This window comes from Seriola aureovittata, chromosome 9 (assembly GCF_021018895.1).
Source record: "Seriola aureovittata isolate HTS-2021-v1 ecotype China chromosome 9, ASM2101889v1, whole genome shotgun sequence".
In the NCBI taxonomy this organism is placed as follows: domain Eukaryota; kingdom Metazoa; phylum Chordata; class Actinopteri; order Carangiformes; family Carangidae; genus Seriola; species Seriola aureovittata.
Window position 1 is genome coordinate 26642848 of NC_079372.1, and position 25182 is coordinate 26668029.

The window sequence follows — 25182 nt, forward strand, 5'->3', positions numbered from 1 at the left end:
AAATAATTTTGGTTTGCTTTTCTTGTTGATAGTTTGCGAACCCACATTTCTTTGCAATTTTATTAATGGACCAAATTCATCTCATAGACTTACCTTCTGGAAAAACACGCAGAGAATGTTTTCTGTGAATGTAGGTGAATCCATAATTAATAACTTTGTTTAACTGCAGACTAGATTTCATAAGAAACTTTATGAACATTTCTAAATTCATTATTACCAAATAAAGGATAAACACCAGCTTGAGGGATTTTCCACAACCTGGCAACCCAAAAAACTGATTCTGATCGGCTCATAACTGATTAATAAAGCATCTATAAAATAGAAACCGTAATTATAAATCACAACTTTTGAACCTCAGGCTCAAAAACATTGGAGCTACTTGGACAAACTTTTAGAACATTTAAAATAAAACAATACACAACTTTGTTACATTGCTGAAACCTTTATTGATGATCATACATGTACTGAACAAGGCCGTTATAGTGCAAGTCGGCGAGGGATTATTATTACAGGAGTCCTTGGTGAGTACGTTTGAAGACACTACAAAACTTTTAACCAGATTTAGCTCTAATTTGGTTGAAAGGTGTCATTTTTTGTAAACTGAGATTCTGAGTAAACTTAAATATAAGTGAGTTTAATACCCTGAACTTAGATGTGGCCGAAATGTCCACATCAGTGTCGCATTAATATCTTTGCACTGTCTAGCTTAGGTTTTACAGTTTAGGCTGTAACAACCTGTACTTAAGTCTCTATCCAGCCCTGCAGGAGAAGAAAAACAGACTGATTCACATTTTTTAACATGTCTATACAGATGACTCTAAAACAAATGCATGACAACAGCTAAAAACAAAACATACAATCTCCAGCAGATATGTGATTTAACAGTTAAACCCTGTGTCGTAATTTTACAGCATGTTATATCTCTAGCATTACTGTTTGCAGTATCCTAGTTTATGAATGATGCGGTTTGTCCTCAGGCCAAAACACTACAAAAACCTGCTGCATGCACCTTACAGGAAGGTACAGAGGAATGTACTTTAAAGTTACAGGGCTGCTGATGTTGTAATGGACAGATACAGATGTGAGGATGCAGACAAAACCAATTTGATGAAGATTTTGGTTAACCGATTTAGCTAATAATAATAATAATAATAATAATAATAATGTTGGTATCATTCCCTTTAATCAAACAGAAGAAAAAAAAAAAAAATCATCACTCAGAATTATTTGTGTGGAAACCAGCTCCCACTTACACAATATGACAAACCCAACAGTATTTCTCATTCTCCTACACAGATTGCTTCAGCTTTTGGGCCTGTATCACGAAGAAAGTTCAACTCTGTGGGGGTCGCCTGTTTAACTGAGCCAAACATCTGTGATACTGGATAACCGTTATTTACTAAACTGGAACTGTTAAAGGGGAACTAAACCAAATGTACACATCAAAGTCTAGTTATAGGTCTTCTGGAGTCCTGCTGCATATATGTGGAAAAAAAAAGTTCATGTTCTGTGGCTCCAGCGGGAGACGAGTGAAATCTGACAACTCCCTAGAAGTTGGATTCTGAAGTCTACGAGTTTGTAGATGGTTAGAAAGAAGTGAATTTACCGGACCTATGTAGCCCACTCCTTATCTCTATGTGAGGTTAGCAGCTCAAAGCATGACACACCTGGATCTGAACAAACTATCAGTGGTTGAGTTGCATTGTGGGTAATATAGGCACCAGGTTTTGAGAAAAAAGAACGCATGGAATAAAAGAGACGATGGGCATGATGCAAAAAAAAATTATATACTTCGTACGAGTTTCAAGTCAGATTCTTAGCTGCACAAACTTGTAAATAATTAATTTCATCTCTACGTTTTAAATGTAGTACTATTTTAGTACTTATATATATATATTTACAAAACATAAACTGTCAGTAAATTTGCAATATCATGTTTGAACTCCAAATAATTCTGATTAAGGTATTATGATCCTTATGTAAAATCAGTGTTTCTTCCCCTGTGGTGAAAAGCAGAGCATCTGTTCATGATTTCTGGACCACTCGTAATTTCCAATCGTAACCGAAGAGAAAATTTGAAATACAAGAAAATTCTCTTAAGAACAAATTTGTTGTGATTAGACTGAACAGAAATTACTGCTTGACTAGGTCAATCCTCCTGAAATGTTGCATGTATTTAAACAGCTAATTAACAGGCAATTAATATGCAGCTATAATAATCATTCATTAGCCTGTTGGTTGTACCGCAGTGTTAAACCCAGAGTAGACACATGGATCAGTCCTATGATAAATTAAGTTTAAAACTTTTGGGTTTTAGACTGTTGATTGGACAAGTTATCTGAAAACACCCACTTGGGTTTTAAGAAATTGTAACAGATATTTTCACCCCTTTCAACCAATTGATAAAGAAAATAATTGGTGGATTAATCAATAATGAAAATAATCATTAGTGGCACTTTCTTCTATCTTTGTCATAATTATCATGTAAGCAATACATAAAAATGTTTCTGTTGTTCTTTAAAACTTGCAGCTACTGTAAACTCTTCGTCCATGTTTGGATTCTGAAGGAACGATTACTTCAATTTTCCAGTGATCTGATTGGCTGACAGTCGGACTATTTTGACCAGGTTCTGCTCCATTCAGCATTGAGCTACCATATTGATCTAATCTGGTTACAAATGAGCCGGATCTACTGTTTTCTTACATCTCAAGATAATTAAATTGATAACTTTTGGGTTTTAGACTGTTGACTGGACGAGCTACAGTGGGGTCAAAAGTCTGAGACCACTTTACCAAATGGGAAAGTCCCTCTCCATCTACAAAACCTGAGCTAATCCCAAAGATATCTGGATCACCCCACTAATCTCACTTTGTGATACAGGCCCCTGGTGCTGCTGTCATATGCTGGAACACAAGCACATCTTTTTTTTTTTTTGTTAAACCACATGCAGCAACCAAACATCATTGTCTTTTTACTTTAAAAAAAAAAAAAACATCCAGCAGTTAATAATACACCACATATGGCATCACAGAGAGGAAGTTATGTTCTGACTGGAAAAGCAAGAAATTATTTAGATATTTTCTGTCTCTTGGCTCTTAAGCAGTTTTTAAGCTAAAAATAAATATCACATCATTCTAGCTTTAAGGTTAAAACTGGAAAAAAAGGAAAATTAAAGTAGAAAATAATCCTTCATATGGAGGGCTAACATGCACAGAGAGTAAAACCTCTACAAATGGAAATGTCAAAATAACAGTATAACACATTACAGTATGACAGAATCCAATTCAATAGCCCTGAAACTGATACGTCTGTGTGAGGTGCAAAGGTAAATTTTACTTTCAGGTGTGTATTGAACACGATGGTTATTTTTTATGGCTGTAGTTTGTTATGTTACACTGGATTCCATGATATAAGGTGTTCCTGTTATTTTGTCCACCCACTGTATGCATGTCTTCCTTTAAAGTCTCCTCATGTTCATTCATGTTCTAAAAGAAACAAAAGAAAAACAAAAAAAACAAACACATTCCCTGAACTTTTGAAGTAGAAGATAAATTTAAATGTGTATTTTGCAGATTCCTTGTAGAAAATATACCTGACACGTTCATTTACTCCGGCTCCAACGTGAAACTATAAAATACTCACAAATCTATTCATCCACTCTTAGGAAACGTCTGATTCTGATGCTGCTCAGGAGCAGAATCGTATGTTTGGTAGTGATTACTAAAACTTGTAATAATCCTCTACAATAATCAGATCCAAAATGAAATATTGAAACAGATCCACTGTTCACTTCCAGCCAGCTCCAGGAGAGCAGTGAGGGAGTTTGGGGCAACAGCAGGTCCCTGATCGCTCACAGGAGGGCAGCCTCACCCAGAAAGAGGGGACAGGGAGAGAGAGGTTGAGAAAGAGACAAAGAGAGAGAGAGAGACAAAGAGAGAGAAAGGGAGAGAGAAAGGGAGAGGGTCTATTCCCTGAAACATAAAAGTGCCAACAAGCTCTGACTCGGCACAACTGTTGGCCTCGCTCTGCTTTGCTTGGGGTCGTGACAAATGAAATAAACCAAGCGTGCCAGACCTCATGAGCGGGATTTAACAGCGCAGTGTTTCAGAGACACGCTGCATGCAAACGGAGGTTAGATGAGAGGATGATAGCAGTGCAGATTGCATAGTATTATCGGTTAAATGTCTCTCAGGAGTCATCTACTCCTGCACACTGCACACTGTTAACCTACACAGCTCATGTAGGATATCTATCTCTCTCTCTCTGCTACTTTACAGCCAGGAGAAGGGCCTGGTTGTGTTTCTGTGATGATTGTGAGATGTACACAATGTACTATACAAGTCTTATAAATAAAAGCCGGGGGTAGTGTCGAGGAAGACGACAGCGACGTGCATGTGTGCAGCTGAGCCGAGTGTGCTCTGGCGAGTGTTAGCAGCATGCTAGGCTACTGTGGGTGAGCTCTACAGTGCAGCCAGCTGTTTGCAGGGCATCACAAGTCCAGTCCAAACTCTCAGCTCATCCACTGAGAGGATGTAAATCCACCTTCACCTTCTCTCCGCTGCTTAGCATTCCCACGGTGGGGTAGAGGCCGCCGGGAGGAACCACCATCTCCCTCCGGCCCATTAGCTTCCCGTTCCTCGTGAAGAACACCTGCAGCACCACAGGGGGGCGACAGTGAGTTAAAATACACAAACATGAGCCTTTCAGTGAAGGTAAACCCCCCGATGGAGCATTGGAACAATTAGTCAAGAAAGAAAAGTCCTTCATAATGACTGATACTAATACAAACTTCATTGGAGAGTGCCACTTGTAAACAGGAATTATGTGCAGTTAGGAAATATGGTTTAAAAAAAATAGGTGACAGTCTAATGTCTGTCTTCTTGGGGTGGGGGTGGGGGGGGAGTCAATGTTTACAGTACATGTCTCTACTAAATCAGCGAGTGATCAAACATTATCCAGCTGTTCTCAAAAGAACATCAACAAGCTTTTCAATGCTAATACTGAGGGCTTCTTTCCAAGTCTGAGAACAAATACCGACATACTAAAACAACAAGTGAAGTACTGTGGAGTGTGTGTCTACGATAAATCAGGCTGAGTCACATATCAAACATTTACTGTGCCACCCACTCTAAAAAGAAAGGCTTAACCGCTATTCAATTACAGATGAAGGGTAAGTGAAACTGCAACAGGCTTCATTAGTTTGAACAACACCGGCAGTGCAGCAGTACAGTGTGTGTGTGCTGTGGGTCTCTATTGCGCACACACACACACACACACACACACACACACACACGGTTGCCCCCCATCACCCTCACACACGTGCAGCCGTGCCCATAGAGGCCTCTGTAATGTTATGGAGCAGTGCACTGAGGGTAATGTGTCCTGCTGAATAAATATTGACAAATCCCTGGATTATGATTCGGCCTGTTCTATTCTCACCCACTTGGGTTTCAGTACCGCGTGCTCTCACACCCGCTCAATGACCTCCTTGGCCTCTGCTTGCACAACTGCACAGGCAAGTTTGCCCGGCAGCTATGAGTCAAGACAAAGTGAAACCGCAGTAATTAAAACCATCACAAACAAACAACGGTTTGAACATGAAGCAGTTAGATGATTAGCGAGTGCTGTGCTGAAGTTTTAGACACTAATGCTTTCAAAAATAATGCCAGAAATAGTTTTTAATTATCTAATGACTTCATGCAAAGAGCAATAAACAGAAAATAATCAAATCAGTATCTGGTGTGACAACCGTCTGCCTTTAAAACAACATCAGTTCTCAGTTTTTCAGGTATCTGGCAGGTAAGTTGTTCCAATCACCTTTGAGAACCTGCCACAGTTTTTCTGTGGATTTAGGATTTAGTCTCGGTGTCTTCTGTCTCTTCATGTAATCCCTGACTGACTCTATGATGTTGAGATCTGCGCTCTGCGGAGGTCTAGCCATCTGTTGCAGGACTCCTTGTTCGTCTTGTCTCTGAAGATAGTTCTTTATGAATCCGGCTGTGTGTTTGGGCTCCTTTGGACTCAATCTGACGCCTCGCTGATGGTGTTGTGTGATGGATAAGAATCCAAACATCTAAAGAGCCTAAAACTTTTGCACAGTGCTGAACATTACAGTGAGGTTCAGTGAGATTGGCCGCTTGTGTGGATTGCCATATAAAGATCACAGTGATGGTCTCACAGGAGCCATGTTACACCAGAAAATGAGGGTAATCATTATGATGCAAGTCGCTGAAGTTTCTGCCCTTGTAAGTCATGTAAAACAATTGCTGTTATCCTGCTGTGTAGTGCACTCCATGAAGAGTTGGCAAAAAAAAAAAAAAAAGTAATGTATATTAAAGGTACGTCATGGAGTTTTTTTGAACACTGATAGTGATAGAGCATAATGTTGTTACAGGTGGGTCTCTGGTTGTTCCTGTGCGCACAGAGCACGTACGCGACAAGACACACTCTCCCACTGATCTACAGGTGGCAGTAACGAGCCAAGAAACACAGCAATGTGCCCACAAAGGAGTGAAGGAGAAGACTGCTAGCAATTAATCATGGATGTAAACAATGCAGTTTTTAAAATGCTTCGAAAATTTGTCTGGAAATGCATTTAGTGCGTTTGTTAGTCCTCACGGATACACAAAACATGCTGTGGTGAGTAACAGTGAATGTAAACAGGAATAAAATAAGATAAGAAATAAATAAGAAAAATCCACAGGGCATCTTGCATTTTATTTGTGCTTCAACTCTTAATGTAGTTCCTTTAAAACAACTCAACTTTAAATCAATCTGCTGTAAATCCATCATGTGATTTTGTTGCACTGTGTGTGTCACATCTCATTTTAAAAGCATCCTGTCTGGTGGTTAGTAATTAGTAAGTCAGCTGGCTTTATAAATATTATAATCAACTCAGGACTTTTTTTAAGGAACTACATTAATGATTATTACAGTGCTTTGGTTTAGCTTAGTTTGTTTATCAGGCTGATTGACTACTTATCAAGCAGTGGTCAGCTAGCTACCTACCAAGATAGCTTGATTGCAAGCTAATGAATTACAGAACTAAACTTAAAAATGTAATTTCACAAACGCTGATAAAAACCAGATATGTAACAAAGCTTTATAAACTATATAAATGTGACTGTGGAGAGTCGACTTACCATTCTCCCAGTGCTTCTCTACTCCTCTTGTAACTAATAGTTTTAATGAGGCAATCAAAAATACATTTTCAAGATTGGCTGGCACAGATTGTGGCACAGTGTAACCAGGGAAACCACAAGCGCCAAAACTTCGGTACCAAGTCGATGCCAAAATTCGGAAAACGTGACTCTACTTTTTTTTCTACACCATCACAGGTACTGGAGGTACCGTAGATGTCGTAGATGTTGTAGGTATTGGACATGTGATTCTTGGGGAGCAGCATAACAACCCAGGAAGAGTTCTAGTCTGACGATGACGACGACAACAACAACAACACGTGGAAAGGCGATGGCAAGTGCAGGTGCAGCAACAGGTCCACTGCGTTCTTGTCGAAAATTATTATAAACACCCCAAAGCCAATAGATAATAATCTATGTGCTTTCAAAAAATCTTTTCCTCATGCTCAAAATGTCAGGACTGATGCACAAATATAATTTCATAATACTTTGGCTATTTAGGATATAGACACTGTATAAACAGAATGGAGATGTAAGGATGTGTCCATCTGTAGCGTAAAGTTTGACTGTTGTGATGCTGCACTTTAAAGCATCTCCATATACCTCCCCCTGACTATGTATTGTACTCACCTGTATAGATATACAGTAGTTTTATCCTATAAATTGTCTCCTAAACATTTTAACGTAGTTTCAATTTGCTCTTCAAAATCTCCTCCAGGTTAATCTGGCTGCTTCTGCTGCATTCACAGAAACTCAGTAGAATAGGATGTTCAGGAAATCCGCCCCCAATTCCGGCTCGGGAGAGGTCACACATAATTTTAACCCCTAATGTTCACATTTGTTCAGTTACTTATCTGTTGCGGTAGTAGTGTAGTGAAAATCAGACACAAACAGTTAATGATTCCCTCTAAATTTGTTGAATTGACGGTGTCAGTGTTAAAACTGGATTTTGCCACATATTTGTCGACACGTCTGTAGCTGTGAGAAATTACAGCCTGAACAATGACATGAGCGTAGCATTACAGATTCCTCCCAGGACCCACTGTTATCCTCTGTTGTCATCTCCACATGTATAATGTTCTCAGCAAAAAAGCTCTGATGAAAACCCTCTGTTCACTGCCTGCTTAGCACCAAACAACAGTGACCAGTTTGTGAGCACAATGAAGAATTTAGCAGAATTTAGCAGCTGAAGAGCCAGAAATTTCCCTCAAGAGTTGGCGGAGACCAAATCCCAGCTAAAGTGATTCAATGCAACATTCATTAGTTCAGATGGATCCTGATGTTGCTCTGTTGGCTGCATGTCTATATAAGAAACTCTTCACTAGGTCTGCCAGACTCGATTTATGAGATGATGATTTGTCAAGTATGTGTTACAGCTTGTTACACTGCCCCCTAATGGCCATGCAAAATAAACTGTGTGTACAATACATGTGTGTGTAGCGATAGTTAAAGCAGCTGTGTTAGAGTATTCCTCACCGTGACCTTCCTTCCCTCCTGTCCCTGCTCTGCCTCTTCCCCGTCTTCCTCTTCCTCCTCTTCATCGTTGAGGTACAGAACGTTCTGGACACCTGCGTGACCCGGGCGGACCTCCAGCCGCTCCCAGTCGTCCATGTCACCTGAGGACAAAAATGGAGCACAGCGTGTTTGAGAGAAAGGCATTCATGTGCAAGCAGAGCAGAGCGGAGGAGACACTGAGCCACAGGTTTATTAACTGATGAAATACCAAGCGAAGTAACACAGTGTGGAGGAGGAAGACTGCAAAACATGTTCATTAATGCCACAAAATGAGATGTGTAGCCTTATTAGTGGGCCCTCGTAAGGTCAGATGACATTAGATGCTGTCTTGTGCTGTCTTTAAATTTGATTATTGCAGTACTTCTGAATTGTTATTACATGTTTGGTTATTTGAAACTGATGCACTGACATCACCTGAGATCAGGAAAGTCCATATTTGTCTCTCTTGGAAAGGATGGGGGATAAAAATTTTGCCTTTGAGTGACTGCTCAGTTTTCCATGCGGGGGACCTTGGTTCAAATCCAGTTTCCTTCCCACAATGAACTCTGTTAATACCGACTGTTGCAGCAACTGTCTTATACTAAACCACGGTAATCAGGTTTAAGAGCGAAACCTCCCACGAACACGTCAACCCGCTTTAATGAATGACAGTGTAATTGTACCACCTGAACCCGGTGCCCTCACCTTCTCCATCCAGGATGTAGTCTCGTGGGAACATGATGCCGCAGCCCATGATGTCACCTTTGAAACAGCGAGGACCAAAAGCGTCTCCGACCCCGCTGCCGTGAAAGATCTTCCCGTCGTCTGTCAGAGAAGAGGAGTGAGACAGAACTATGTTTGTTAACCTGTGAGCAGAGTTTCTCCAAGTTAGATTTAATTTAATACCACATAGAGTGCAAATAAATACCTGTTTTCACAATCAAAATGGCCTACAGATATTTATTGTTATATCACATAGTATATAACATTAAATCCTAATGATATGATGAATTAAATTAATGCGACCTGGAACAGATATGTGGCATAAAAATGATTAATGGTTTAACCAATTAAAAATGATCAATTAATTTAAGTTCGTTTCAGCTTTTAGCTAAAAGCAACACTTGTCCATTATGAAGCAATGAGCTTCATAGCTGCTGTAGCTGCTGTAGCGACAGTGTTTGCTATAGGCCTGGGGCCCGTTTCACCAAATCAGAAACACACAAGCTGCTACTTGCAATATGTGATCACTTCCTCCAGCAGCAACCTTGAGATGTTTAACTAATCAAAAGAAACACCATACTTGGGACCCATGCATGAACAGGCGAGAGCAGGACACATATTTATTTGCAGGTGACTACAAGCCATTTGCATGTGACAGTCATTTGTTAAACAGGACGCTGTCACTAATTGCGACCTACGTGTAAGTAGTACTTGCAAATCGCTTTTGTTGAACAGACCCCTGATGGTGCTGATTGAAACTCCGCAAGAAAGGACTGAACAGCCTCCTGTAGCACAATCCACTGTCACAACAATCCCTCTTTCAGTTTATAAGTGTATACACATACAAAAATGTTTTACAACTAACATTACTACCACCAGCGCGCAAGAGGAAATATTTTGTAAATTAAATTAAACCCTGTTGAGGAGACTTTTTAAATCTTTTCAAGACTTGTGTGAGGTCATTTTTGCTCTTCTGTTATGTGTGTCATTGCTGAACTTCACGTTTAATGTATTTACCACAATGTGCAACATGTGTACATGCAATGTAGCACTAACATACAGGACATCCTGACATTCCAGTCAGATGATGATGTGTAAAGGTGAAAGCAGAGCTAGCAGAAAAAAAAAAAAAAAAGACATCGACAACATCCAAAGGAAATCATCAAAACAACACATACTACAGTTGCGAGAGACAACAATGGAAAAAAAGGGCAAAAGAAAAACATTGCAGAGGTAGCCTGCAGACGAGCTCTCCTCAAGCGAAGCGGCGTGGCTGCTGCTGGTAAATATTTATGGAGTTGTCATGGGACCCGTCCCCGGCTCAGGATACTGTTTAAACAATCTCTATCTGAGCACCAGGAGGGAGACGGAGACACTGTATCATTACGGCTCCCATGCGGGCCCTTGTCACAACACCACACACCAGGCAAACAGTGGAGCCACGCCGGCACAGGCGCAGCGTGGCTAAAAATAGCAGAGCCCGGCCTTTGGAGAGTGACAAGGACTGGCGCTGGAGGTGAGCTGCGGTGTGGAAGTCCAGGTTTGGGCCTATGGATGGAGCTAGTTGACCGGGACAGTACAAGCAGGAAAAGCCTGGTGGAGCATAAAGGGCTGGGGCTGGAGGGATGTTACCTAAAGCAATAAGGAACTGGAGCACTTTTTCTTATGTGATTGTATTTATAGATCCATTGACTCAAACTACAATCGTACAATACAAAATTCATTGACAAGCTTTTAATTATGTTTAAAAAAAAACTGTAAACACACAAACTCTTTTGTGTTTAGTGTTTACTACTGTTTCTTTCATGAGTGTCCTGTATATTTAATACATAATGACATCAGGGCTGAAACAGTTTTAAAAAAAATTAATTACCAACAATTTTGATAATCAATTTAACTAATTTATTAAGCAATACATTCTCTGCTCACAGATTCTCAATTTTGAAGAATTTGCTGCTTCTATCTGTTTTATATTTCACTGCAGATTGAAAATCTTTGGACAGTTAATGAGACAAAAAAAAAAAAAAAAAACGATCTGGGCACTTTTGTTTTCTGACATTTTGTAGATTAAACAAGCCACTCCAGAAATGTAGTTTTGTACTTCCATACTAAACTAAAGCGGTAGGACTTTTAGTCACTAATGCAGCTCAAGTTCAAAACATCATCCCACTACCTCCTAAATGCCGCTCGTCTTTTTTTAAACTCAACACATCATACAACTGCTTTCATTGGCTGAGTATCACTCTTCAATACAAATTAACTGAACTTCATGTGTAAAGTCGGTGGAGTGTCCATTGAAGAGTTTAATCAATTACTTGGAAGAAATAAACTATTCATTAATAGAAAATGAAAATAAATTAGTTACAGCATTAAATTATAAAATGTTCTGCATGGTAAAAGTTTAAATAATCTTGTCATAAAAAAGTCTGTTTGTTCTAGTAGAAAGTAAAATTCATTCTGGGAGGCAGCTGTCTGAGGCTATTTTTGTTTTTGAGCATACAATAATAGTTCTGTTGCTTTTTTTCAAGTGTGCTTTGGTACTAAAAAGGGTGGAAATCGATATACGGGAAGCCGGCTCATTTTGGAGCTAGGATGTGGCGGAAAATGTTAAAATTTGTGTTGGAGACTAGAAAGTTTAAAATTAGCAAAGAGGTGTTGACCAATGTTTGGCTCCGAGGCTAGTGATGGAGCAGGAGCCTGGTGATGGTGTTAACGCAAAAGTCCAGATGATAAGAGTGAGGCATTTGTTGGTAAGAATAACAGAGACCTTGACCGCCACCAGGTGCTGGATTTAAGGTTCATCCTTGGAGCAACAAGAGGGTGAAAACTGGATCTGATTTTAGGGTTTGGAGTCTGGCCCACAGGAGGAAAGGGCAGGAGGCTCTGTGGCTCCAGCTAAGAGAACCTGGCTGAGGACTGAGACCAGCTGGGAATAGGAAAACAGGCTTTCTCGTAACATGAGAGTTTGTCTGGAAAAGACTGGGCTTCCCTGCCCAGGGAACAATGACTACACAGACTCCTAAAACATGAAAAATTAAAACAAAATATTTATATTCTTCCATGATTCCACACATGTTCATGAGAATTTACTATAAATTCCATCTGCAGCTGCCATGTGAGTTTATCACTAACAAAATGTTGAGATGTTGATATATAATATACAGTTTACTTCCTGGGCCCATTTGCCAGTGAGGCCCCAGCTATTATGTATATGCACAATACATTTAAATAATCTTCGGTCGGACCTACTGCAGAATGAAGTGGTGCAGCATGAGCAGCAGATTTTCCGGGCCATGAGGCACTACGGACTCTACAGGTACATGGTACTGGTGCAGTTACTGTCTTCTGTACTGGCTGTAGCCTGTATGTTGGTGCTGATGAGACATACAAACAAAATTATATTGTTAATTGATTTAAACTTAAGTAAATGTTAAGAAAAGTTAAAAACTTAACCGTCAGTCATTATGGTAATTGACTGATCCAAGTAATATTTTATGCAAAGATACCAAAAAGTCTCTCATTCCAGTTTCTCCAGTGTAAAGAGTGGCTTTTCTTGGACTGCTGGTCAGACAATTGCAATGAGCAAATCCCCTATTATATATTTAACAAAGCAAATAATTGATTAATGGAGGAAATGATCTGTAGATTAGCGAATAATGAAAATATTCATCACTTGCAGCCCTGATTCCTTTAGTTGTGTGGTGACACCCACAGTGCAGACACATGGTCTGGGCACATGCTCAGTTCATCTGGCTGTGCATTTACCTGAACCTCTTCGTGCCTGTAAGTGTTACAGAGACGACGTCATCCAAAACCATTTTTGTCCCATTAGGTAAGAAGATGATATTATCGCCCTGCACAACATATTGCTATTGAATAATTGTTTTTGTAGAACCTGAGCTGGAATCAGATTAGACCCTGTCACTGATATACAACATAGAAGTTAGACTGAGCCCTATTATCTTGTGTTGGCTTGGTGGTGAGGGATGGATGGTGGCGCTGGTGGTGGGGCACAACCTTCAGCTGCGGGTGTTGAGTCATAGCACGTGTGAGTCACTGATGGGGGTTTGGAGGGGGTGACAGGGTTAATGAGGCTTGCTGAGGAGCACTCACTGGTTGGATGGCTGGTTGCTCCTGATAGGGCCCACAGGGGCCCACAGGGGCCCGCAGTGCCCCATGGCCCATTAACTTGCGGAGCCAACGTGAGCCAACACACAGGATGGAGGTCCGCGCTGGGCCAGCTCCCAATACAAACACTGGTAGTAACACCAGCTCAGGCCAAAGAACTCTCAAACTATATAAGCTATACAAAGGAGTAGCGATAGGGTTGGCAGGCATTTGTGTATATAACTGGAATATATCTGGATATGAAGTAAAATAACAACCTCAAAAGTCAGTAATACACATCTCATGTGATCCAGGTCAACACTGGTCACGTGCCCAACACAACGCAGCATAAATCAAGGTGACAGAAACAGAGCTCAGTAGTCAAACTGTACATGCACAGTATAAATAAGAAAAGGACGAACGTTGCACTGAATCATTATGTAATTTATGTATTTGCCTCCAAGCTGCATAATATAACTCGAGAACCTGTCTTAAGCCACGGTAACGATAAAAACCATTACAAATACTCACAGTGGACTAACCAACAGCATGGGGTACGATAATGATACAACAGTGAGTTTACACAGTCTATATGAAGCTAAGACCTGCCAAGAATATCCTGGCACATATTTGCCCTTTTCAATACTAAGGTCAAATACAAAAACTAACCATTAATGCTAATAAACAGAGGCACCACTTGTCATAGGAACAGCTTTCTTGGCTCGCACCGAGCAGGAAAACCAAGGTAACAAAGCAGAAGTAATTTGTTCTTACAGCAATTTCTGCTGTGGTTGTATGACCTGGTGTATATAATACTATGTATACATTAAGTTTTTGTCATCCTGCCAAAGAGCATCTGCCTTAAATTCTTGAGGCTCCTCAGCTGTTCAGTGAAAATCTCAGATGCGTACAGGGACGAGGGGAGACGTGAAGAAGAGGCCCCGGCTGTTGATTTTAAGTAGCTGGATCAGACCCTGCACTTTAACCCAAGCATGGGAAGGCAAACCTCATACACACAGCGTGGAAAACCACATACATCATTTTAGTCTCTAACAAATAAGATTAATGGGAGCTGTGCTGGGGCGTGCACATTTCTGTGGTGTCCAACGCACAGCAGCCAAACCAGGCAGACCGCAGCGCTAGACCTCTGGGACTGGCATGGTGAGCCTCTGTGAATGACTGGTCTCGTCTGTCACTCAGCAATGAGGCATCAATCGCAGACCCCGGCAGGACACCCAGCATCAACTGTTATTATTATTAATGTATCTCAAGTATAAATGGAATCTGCAAAGGGATACGGGGATTTAGGACTATAAACATCAACTCGAAACATGAATGGAATGTGCGGAGTGAACAAGAAAATGTGTTTTGATAGCTGATTTAGAGGTCAACTGGAAGAAAGTATATAAACCTCCCTCTAAAAATAAATTCATACACATTTCCTGGTGGAAAAACATAGACAAGAAAATGGCATTTGTGGCGTGTGAATCATTCAGAGTAAGAGCAGCTGAAATCTCCTGTGAGAGAGATTAACAATGGGATACTTCAGACGACCGAAATAATGTTGATAAAAGCCAGCAAGCTCCTAACTGCTTCACTCAGATAAGGACTAACAAGATCTTGACTGTGACAGTGGATTTCCAGATAAAGACTCAGCTACCCACCGTAGCTTGTACGGTGTAATAACAACCACCTACCTACTGTAGCTGCCGCTATTCTCATATCATGGCAGCAGCGTTTGATAGCTAATCTCTTAGCACTGATAGCGAGGGATGCTGAGGCCTGGAATGGGTGCTGTAGGGGGGTTTGTGCAGATGCCTGTGCAGATAATGCTCACAGGCCTGTGGTCACAAACAACCAAGACTGAACGTGTGTGTGGAGGCATGGGAAGATAAAGATAACTCAATTTTTTTGTGTGTCTTTTTGGTTCATCACTTAGAGAGATATTTAGATCCACAAACTCCCACAGAAAGAGATGGAGATGGAGATTTGATCCTCCTCCTTTTTCTGATGCTGTCACCGTCTCTTTTATCTGCCTTCTGTCCTTTTCATCTACCTGCAATCCTCCTTGATCTCTGTTTGTGCTAGGCACCTTAACATCCAGCTGAGGCGGTGCCCTGTGATGTTTGCATCTAAAGGCAGCAGATAGATGCTTTAGAGGAAGTATATCCGATTCATGTATTTCATTGAAACAAGACTACAGGGGAATTCCACATGCACAAAGGAAATAGCTCACACACTTATACAAAAGACCGAAAGACAAAGAGAAGAATAAGGTTGAAATCTCACCTGCATGGTAAGCCACTGACCCTCTACTCCATCCCGGATGTCTGTTCCTTGGGTAATCCTGCACAGACAAAAACAGATACACAGGTCAAAAATACACAGTCTCAGTTTACATGATTGGTTTTAAACCTATGTGACATGTACAGCCAAGAACATGCAGGTTTTTGCTCACTCAGGCAGAGATCTGTGAAGGCTACAAAAAGATTCCTCTGCATTTAAAGTTCCCAAGAGCACACTGGCCTCCAAAATTCTTAAATGGAAGAAGTGTGGAACAACTAGGACTCTTCCTAGAGCCGGCCGCCCAGCCAAACTGAGCAATCAGGAGAGAAGGGCTTTGGTAAGAGAGGTGACCAAGAACTTGATGCTCACTCTGGCTGAGCTCCAGAGATCCTTTGTGGAGATGGGAGGAACTTCCAGAAAGACACCCATCAAAGGTCTTCAAGAACCATAAGAAAGTCCAGTTGCCTTTGTATAGCTCTATGAGATAGCTCCTTTAATGAAAACCTGGTCCAGAGCGCTCAGGACCTCAGACTGGGCCGAAGGTTCACCTTCCAATGGGACAATGAGCCTAAGCACACAGCCAAGACAATGCAAGAGTGACAACTCTGTCCCAACCAGATCTTTGACATGAAGCCAATCCAACACCTCTGGAGAGACCTGAAAATGACTGTCCTCAAATTCTCAAATCGCTGCCAAAGATATTTCAACTAAGTGCTGAGTAAAGGGTCTGAATACTTCTGTCAATGTGATGTTTCAGTTTTACCTTTTTGATAAAAATTCTAAATTTCTATTTTTGCTTTGTCATTGCTGGGTGCTGCGTGTAGACTGATGACGACTTTAGCATAAGACTGCAACATAACAAAATGTGAAAAAAGTGAAGGGGTCTGAATACTTCTTGAACGCCCTGTATATACGTAATTCAACTGAAATCAACCAACTTTAAATCAGCTCTAAAGTACAAAGCCAGTACTGTGTTTCCCAGTGTTGCTCTGTATTATAACCAGTGCAAGTTTCGATCAGGTTGCTGCATTCCTTTACCCACGTTAACATGTTAATGACTGTGAGGATTTCTTTCCGTTTCCCCCTCTGTTCTGGATATCTGTCAGTGTCTGCTACTTCTCTCGGAGCTGACGATATGTTTGTCTCTCACTACATCTGTCTGCATGTACAGTATGTATGTCTTTCTCCAGGTTTCACGATGCCAACAGAAATAACCAGTGGGCCAACTTTCGGATTAGATCAGAGCATGACTCAGAGGTAATTACCAGAGATTTTTATCTGTCTTCTAGGCTGCACCTCCATTACTGTAGAAACACAATACTGAACACGAAAGGAAGGACGAGGAGGAGGGCAATGACATTATGCTTCTCTTTCATCTCTCAGTAGACTGTGTTTTCTAAATGGTTTCTTGTTCACATTCTCTCTTGCAGGTAAACTCTCTTTGATGCATACTTTTCAGTTAGTATTAACAGGCAAAAGAGGCAAAAAAGGCCTCTCATTTTCATCAAGTCTAAGAAATCAGACATGACCACTATGACATCCAAAAAAGAAATACAGTCAAGCTGATGACTGATTGAAGAGCCTTTTCAGTGCTCATAAGCAAAATAAGGCAGATTAAATTATTACTATTAGCACCTGTGTGGTGGAGAGAAATGAGTAATGGGAACACAGCGGACAGCAGCTTGGTCGGGCCAGGCAGACAGAGTGTAGCATGGCCAGGACATCAGGGAAACATCAGCAATCATGTCTGACAACCCCGTTGGGGATTGAGGAGCAGGAAATGGAGATGGATGGGGGGAAAGCGGGAGAGCGAGAGAAGGACAGAGTGAGACATCAGCAGAGGAAGACAGAGAGACATGGAGGAATGCAGCTACTGCTCCAAGCCTGAAACCCCTTGATCCGCCAAGTCTGCTCTTCTTCCCCCTTGTCTCAACCACAAGCTTGAGGATTCCTCATGCTGACTGGCATGTGGGCTTCATCTCCACAAGGAGAAGAGGAACGTCTAGGAGTTTCTTCCCTGATTGATTATCACGGACTCGGATCTGATCAGTGATTTGGAGGAACACTGAAATAAGACAACATCAGGAACGGCTAAACAAATAAGGCATGGACTTATATTGCTTTAATGTGAACCGCAGACTTGCGTCTGATAAATGGATCAACTGTTAAATGCATGTTTTCATAGCTGTCTTCGTGGTGATTGTGTCCATCATCTCTAATGCAAAACATCTACTCAGTGTGCTCTACCCATCAAACAAACATGTAACAGTTAGAAAAACTCAACCAGCACTTCCTTCTCTACAAACTGCAGCTTTACAATATTTCAGCATCTGGATAGTACAGTATTTCCTATTTAGTAAGGTTGGTCGAACAGCTGACTTCTTTGGTCCACACTGAAATATTTCAACAACCATTGGATGGATTGCTGTAAAATTTTGTACTGTCATTGATGGTCTCCAGAGGATGAAACCTACAGACTTTCATCCCCTGACATTTACTTTAGCGCCACCAGCAGATTGACAGTTGTGGTTCAGAGTGAAAGGTCTTCACCACTGCTGACTGGGATACCATATAATTTGGTGGAAGACGTTCATGGTCTTTTGAACTTTGGTGATCCCCTGACTTCTCATATAGCACCATTCAAGTTCATTCACTCCAGCAGGTCCAATCTAACATTAACCTTTCCTAACATGAACCCAACTGCTTTAGCAGAACCAAACAGTTTAAGACCTGTTAGAGGGTCACAGAAAGTCTAAGCAGCCAAATAGGGTTATATTAGAACAAAGTTTGTTATCATACTTGCAATACTCAGAATAACCAGCACTGTGATATAATAGTAATTTCTTTTTCATTTTTTGCCTTTATTTTGATAGCCATAGTGAGAGAGAGAGAGAGAGAGAGAGAGAGAGAGAGAGAGAGGAAAGTTAGGGAGAGAGAGGGCGGGGATGAGAGGCAGCAAAGGGCCACAGGTTGGACTCAAACCCGGGCCGCTGTGGTTAGGACTAAGCCTTTAAGGTACGCGCTGTACCAGGTGAGCCACCAGGGCGCCCCACAATGCTGTTTCTTAATGTCCATGACTTCTACATAGATCTACAAGTGGTAATGAGCTTTTTCTGGAACACATAGCTTTATCTTCGGTCTCTATCACAATATCATGTATGAAGCCATCAAGTGCATATTTAAGACTCCGATTATTGTTTTCACAGGAGTCAGCAAACAGCTGACAGACAACAAACAGCACACTTTTGCCCTCAAATTAATTTGTCATACTGCGGTTGCTACACCTGAAAGTTATGTGGGGCAATCCAAATTTCTGTTTTAATAGCAGCTGAGGTAGAAGAGAAATACATTACACAAGTAGTTAAGTTAATCATGGATGTCTAAGTACAAAAAAAACAATCTGACAGTGTAAAAACAAGATAGTAATAAGATTTGTTTTGTGCGACCTGGAACGGCTCATCTCTGATAAAAGAAACATTCCAACCTATTGTGGTTTGGGAATTGCAACAGCTGCTGTGATTTATGTTTTTCAATCAGCGGTGGCACCATTAAGTCACACCTTCACCTCTCTATCAAAATATGATGGAATGCATTTTAGACTGAAAGCCCCGTTAACCAGCTGGTCCATTTTCACGTACACTTTCGAAACATTGTCAATACCCCCACTGGCCTGAAGAAGCCATCAGTGAAAAGCAAGCTACTTCTAAGAACAACAAATGCCGTTGCGTCCATAGCATGGCGGAGCAAAGGCTTGCAATATCAGATCCACAGCTGCTACGCCGATTTCATCAGAGCAGCCTGCATTTCCACACTGTGGCAGAGTAAACAAGTCTGAAAGAATACCAAGCGGAAAGGTGCGGGCCGCGAGGAAAACCATGAGGAAGCAGATACCCATCATCTACTGCACCTATCAAACTGGCATATCACAGAGCTATCTAAAAATATAACTTAAGCCATGAATTACCATGGATGTGAGTGTATGGGTGTGTGTGTGTGTGCTGAAGGTACAGTTTGTAAGGAGGGAAAGTGGTGTGTTTCTGTTTGTACGTGCCCACACAACCTCACCTATAGGGGCTGGGCAGAAACTGTGTAGGGATCTAATGCAGGTCTGTTTGTATAACCTTGTGTCATCAGGCTAAAACCTCTAGCTCCCCACACGATAACAGCAACTGTCTGACATTAGCTGATAATCTGACTGGAGAGAGGAGAACAACAGCCCATCTGTGTGTATGTGTTTGGGCATGTCCACCACTTTTTACTGATGCAACTGCTTTCTCGATACAAACAGATAAAACTGATGCACTACTAAGTTTGTGTCCCCAACCACAAATTGTCCTTATGGGATCTGCAAACTTTAATACTATATATCTTTTGATGAACATTTTAAAGTAGTCAGTTTGGTACTATGTGCTTTTCAAACGCAGCAACCTAGGTCCAATAGTGATTGAGAGACTAGAGCTGAGGTTCATGTCCCCATCCCAAAAAGTCACTTGCTTCAGAGGTAGTACTGTCCAATGACCTAGGAACTATTAAGGGTCATAGTGCTGAACCAGTCAAAAACACACACTGCTACAGGATCACAGAATTCAGACTGCAAAGAAACAGTTGTTACTAATATCAGTATTATGACCTGGTAGAGGGAGCTCATTGAATGTAAGAAAAGACTTTCTCAAAAGAAGATTAACAGTCTATGTCCATGCGAGGAACTCCGTTCTCTGAGCTAAATACCAGTTCCAGCGTTAGAGCTACACTGATAAAATCTGCCAGGCCAATATATCAGCCAGTATTAACTCATCGTAGATATATCGGTGTACATGTCAGCTGCCCCCCTGCACTTTTCAAACTCTTTAAGTAACAAGAAATTGCCATAGAGAAGTGCCAACATTTCTCTGAGGCAAATTATAAAACACTAGTGAGGACAAATTAAAATTTTGACCTGACATTGATGCTGGATGAAATTCAGGGGATCACCAAAGTTAGTGCAAATGATCATATTGGCAACATGAATGTCTGCACCAAACTTCATTGCAATCCATCCAATAATTGTTTAAATATTTCAACCAAAACCAAACATCTCTACTCGCTGGTGGTGCTAGAGAAAAAGTTCAGGGATCCCCACAATCATTTGAATGAAGTGTCTGGGCACCATGAATATCTATACTGAATTTCATAACAATCCTTCAGATAGTGTTGAGATTATTTCAGTCTCTGGACCCACGACCTTGCATCGCTACAGCCACACTAGCTAAATATCGTGTCTTTCTGCCACTTTCAACCTCCCTTTCCACCTTTGCACTATATTTAATCATCACTTACACCATAATAAACTATGAATGTCATGATAACTTTGGTGGTGGTATCTCGTGCAAAAATTACATCTGAAACCACATGGTCATTCTAAATCCATTATCAATCCAATTGACATAATCTACAATTTTTAGGCCATTATGTACTTCTTGACATTGAGTTCCTGTGGCTGATAGTTCCTGGGATTATTATCATATTGAGTCAGGCTGCAACAAACAAATATTTCATTTATCAATCAATCTATGTTCCCCAAATATTTTCTCAATTAATTGCTTAATCGTGTTGTATCTGAAATGTCAGAAAATAGTGAAATATGCCTGTTATAATTTTATAAGGGTGACATCTTTAAATGTCTTATTTTGTCCAACCAACAGTCAAGAGAAGCTGAACATTTTATTAGTTGGCATTTTTGCTTCAAAAATTCAGACTAAAAGTTTATTAATCACTATTATAAAAATAGTTGCATTTATTTTCTAGCAACTGACTGAATGAATCAAATAACTGACTCATTGTTGCAGCTCTATTCTAAAGTTATACCAAGTAGGACCTTGTACATTGTTGTTGTGCTGTGTGTTCTGTAGCTTCCAGATCAGAGGCCTTGGCACAGTGACTGCTCTTTTGTTTTACACTAAATTGACCCTGTTAGAATAAACATGTTCACAGGAGCAGCACTGAAAAATGGTTAGTAGGTCTGCTGCATCACAGGAGGAAGAGGAAGAAAGCTGTTCCCAGGACCCGGTCCTGGGGCATACGAGGACAGAGGAAACACTGCCATTCCAGTCTCCTGAGCAATTTTATTTCTTGTTTGTGTGTAAGAGTACATACTGTTAGTTTGTGTGTGTTGCTTTATGACTGTGTTTATGTGTATCAACAGAACAGAATGAGCCAATACACTCATCAGAGAAAGAAGGTCAAGGGTGAACTAAGAACCATCTGTTTCATTCAGATACTGACTGCCACTGAACTACATATCAGTCCCTTCATTCCTCCTTCACAAAGATGACATCTATCCATCCATCTTTCCATTTTCCACCCTACTCCTCTACCTGCTTCTTCACTTCCCTACCCTCCCTCAGGGTTATGATCTTTTTCTTTTTTGTAGGATTTTAGGGTTTGTTTTTCAGGACATGAGGGTTTTCCTGCTTTTTTCCTGTGTTTTTCATATTCTGAATAGCTTCCCTTGATTTTTCTACCTCCCAACTTTCTATCTTGTACTAAAACCCCCCTCCCACCTCCCCAACCCCTCCATCCCACCCCCACACACATACACACAAAGACGCACTTACTTCCATCTAACCCCTACACTCTTCCACCTCATAACTAAGGTTAGATCTCTCTTTGTCCCACTGCTTAGCAACCGGTGTGTGTACCGGATGAAAAACAACTGTGCTACCAAGCGTATGCATGCTGTACATTCATGAAGACCCTTATCTTCAGAGGAATGAGAGGGAAAGCGAGAGGTCACGACAGGTCTAGGAACTGCAGTGGGGTCAAAACAGATCTGAGATTACAAAGATACAAAACAACACATTTACCTTACATAGAAAGCATTCAAACTTATCACATAACCTAAATTCCTGCAACTTCCCTGTTGGACAGGAAACTGGCAACAGTAGCTTGGGGGATTCAACAATTTACTTCCACCTTTTTTTTTTAAGAGGCTAATTTCATTTTAACATCTTGAACCTCAACATTGTATTTATTTGACATCTTTCGAAGCATTAGGATTTTGAACAGAATTAATTAAAGCAGTGAAATTAGACAATGAATGTTCATGTAAAGAAGACTCAGAGTCTGCTACAACGCTAGCAACTCTTCCGACCATCTTTTAGAAAATTAGAATTAGAAAATGAAAGCATGTTAGCATGCTATCACTTTCTAATTAGTTGTACACACAAAGTGTAGCCGAGGCTGATGAGAGTCATTATTTTGCGGTGTATCTAGAAGGTAAATCAAGGTACTGGATAAATACGAATGTGACCTGCTGATGGCACTAAAGGAAGAGTCCAAGGATCACTGAAATCATTACATTTCATCCTGAGGGGTGAATGTCCATGAAAACCAAATAGAGAGCTGAAGTCATGGTGTCTCATCCATGCTAGCCTCTGTTCCTCTAGCTCCTGTAACTCACTGCAACCTCTAATTCAGCATTTCTTTACTTTCAATATTTTAAGATATTAGCTCCACTTCAGCACTGATACAAAACATTAAACAATGATTAAACCATGATCAAACAGTGATTAATGGCAGTGCAGACACTTGATTTCATCCATATCCATAAAGCTCACCATTGCTTTGTTCATTCATTTTTTCATCTTTCTAGCTGTAATCTCTGCTCTCTAAAAACCTTGACAAAGATCAGTTCTCTCTGTCCTGCTGTTATTACAGACATATCTGCACGAGCTGCAACCCCTCGACTCACTCATGGACTCACCTGCTCTGTCAGGCTTCTGGGAAATAGTGTTCATTAAGGGCAGCTAAAAAACATATATATTGAATAAGTAACAATATTAGATGGTTTTTCAAAAAGCTGCCACCCTCTTCTAGACTTATGATGTGAGCTACATAACATACTGTTGAGAAAGGCTCTGTTCCGAGGCTGGATTTTTAGGTGTTAGCGTAGTTACATGTACGCATAGTTACAATTGCCAGTTGGATTTTGAAGGAGGTTTTCTTACTGAAACAGAACTTGGAAATTCCAGTTTTACTTTGGATCTCGATTTCACCCATCCAAATTTCAGCCAATCAATCCAACGGCTGTTCAGATATTTCAGTGATACATTCCTGCACAGTCGGCCCCAGTGGTGGGCCGACCATTCTTAAGACCCTCACCTCTAGCGTGGCTAAAAACAAACACACAGAGACCTAAATAAAAATGTGTTGCTTTTCTTAAGAAGTTGACTGTCTACTGCAAATGTTAAGATGGTAGGAGAGTTGGCATGAGGGAAGAAAGAGATTTGCAAAGTAAGGAAAATTGAGTACAAAGTTGAGCCTGCAGTCTGGAACCACAATAAACAGAAAGAGAGAGACAGAGAGAGAGACAGGAATAAGCTGGCAGTCTGCAGGGTATTAATGAGTGGATTTGTGTTTATATTCAGGCCTGCTTTCGTACCATGGGATGCTACGTGAAAAAGACCAGCATGCAAACTTGTGACTGCTGTTGAGTAAACAGTCATTATCCAAGCCCTTCAATTTGCTGCTTTATCACCTCTCCTGGACTTAAGCTTAATATCTTTATAATGAAACCCAGATGCAGAGAGAAATGTAGTGGAGCAAAAAGAAAGGACAGGGGAACTCTGAGGAGGTAATGGGACTGGAGTTATCACCACTCAGTTTCTTTCTCACCCATGGGAGCAATGTCTGTGTGTGTTTAACTGAGAGAATGTGTGTGCACATGTTCTCTTGTTTGTTTGGATCCATTAGATACTAGTCATTTTGTCTCTATAACCACAGAATAGAATTCAGTAAATAGATGTATATTTGGAGTATAATGTGATTTAAAGGCTTTAATTGAATTTAAAATGTTTTTTTTACCTTAAGAACATTAAGGTGTTTGTTTTGATTTGTGTACTTGTGTGTAAATGTATTTACAAAAAAATAGACATTCAAGTTTTATTATTTTTCTGCAGAGACAGCCCTTCCTGTTCAGTCCATTCCTGTTCTTCAGGGGGGGTTTGGTACCAACTCACCACCATGGTACTGCTGGTGATTTGTACAATATCTGTGTGGACGGGCACTAATTGTATTATAGCGTACATCTGAAGTATTTTGCATAAGACTATGAAAACATCCTTATACAGCATCTTTACATAACTGTTCTTTACATACGATATATGAACATGACATAAAAGTAAACTATAGGTGAGCTAAATGAGTATTATGTAATGTTATGTAATCATAAGTTATCATTTATATCCATGCTATCGAATATCAAGGAATGTGACTCTTAATTGTTACTAGTTATTATTATATTCCTGTATGTTCATGTATTTTGTGGTATGTGTTGCTGTTTTCTTTCCAGCATAGGGGTATTTCCATAGGTCTGATATATGAGGTTGAGTGCTTCCAAAATCTGGCTATAAATCTGTCGTGTTACTATCAACTAAACGGATAGGGCAGCGGTTT

General features: G+C 40.6%; 1 protein-coding gene across 3 annotated transcripts in view; it reads right to left on the bottom strand.

Moving 5' to 3' along the window:
* Positions 1-422: 422 nt before the first annotated feature.
* The window catches only part of spryd3 (SPRY domain containing 3), a 60306-nt gene continuing 35546 nt past the window's right edge, over positions 423-25182 (bottom strand). For 2 of the 3 annotated variants that reach the window (XM_056384070.1, XM_056384071.1), the window contains exons 8-11: positions 15754-15811; positions 9340-9459; positions 8617-8756; positions 423-4651 (exon numbers count right to left, since the gene is read on the bottom strand). In XM_056384070.1, coding sequence (XP_056240045.1) covers positions 4517-4651; positions 8617-8756; positions 9340-9459; positions 15754-15811 — 453 coding nt within the window. In that variant the 3' untranslated portion in view covers positions 423-4516. Of the gene's footprint in view, positions 4652-8616; positions 8757-9339; positions 9460-12507; positions 12732-15753; positions 15812-25182 lie in introns of those variants that run through there. The other variant, XM_056384072.1, reaches the window with a different exon arrangement.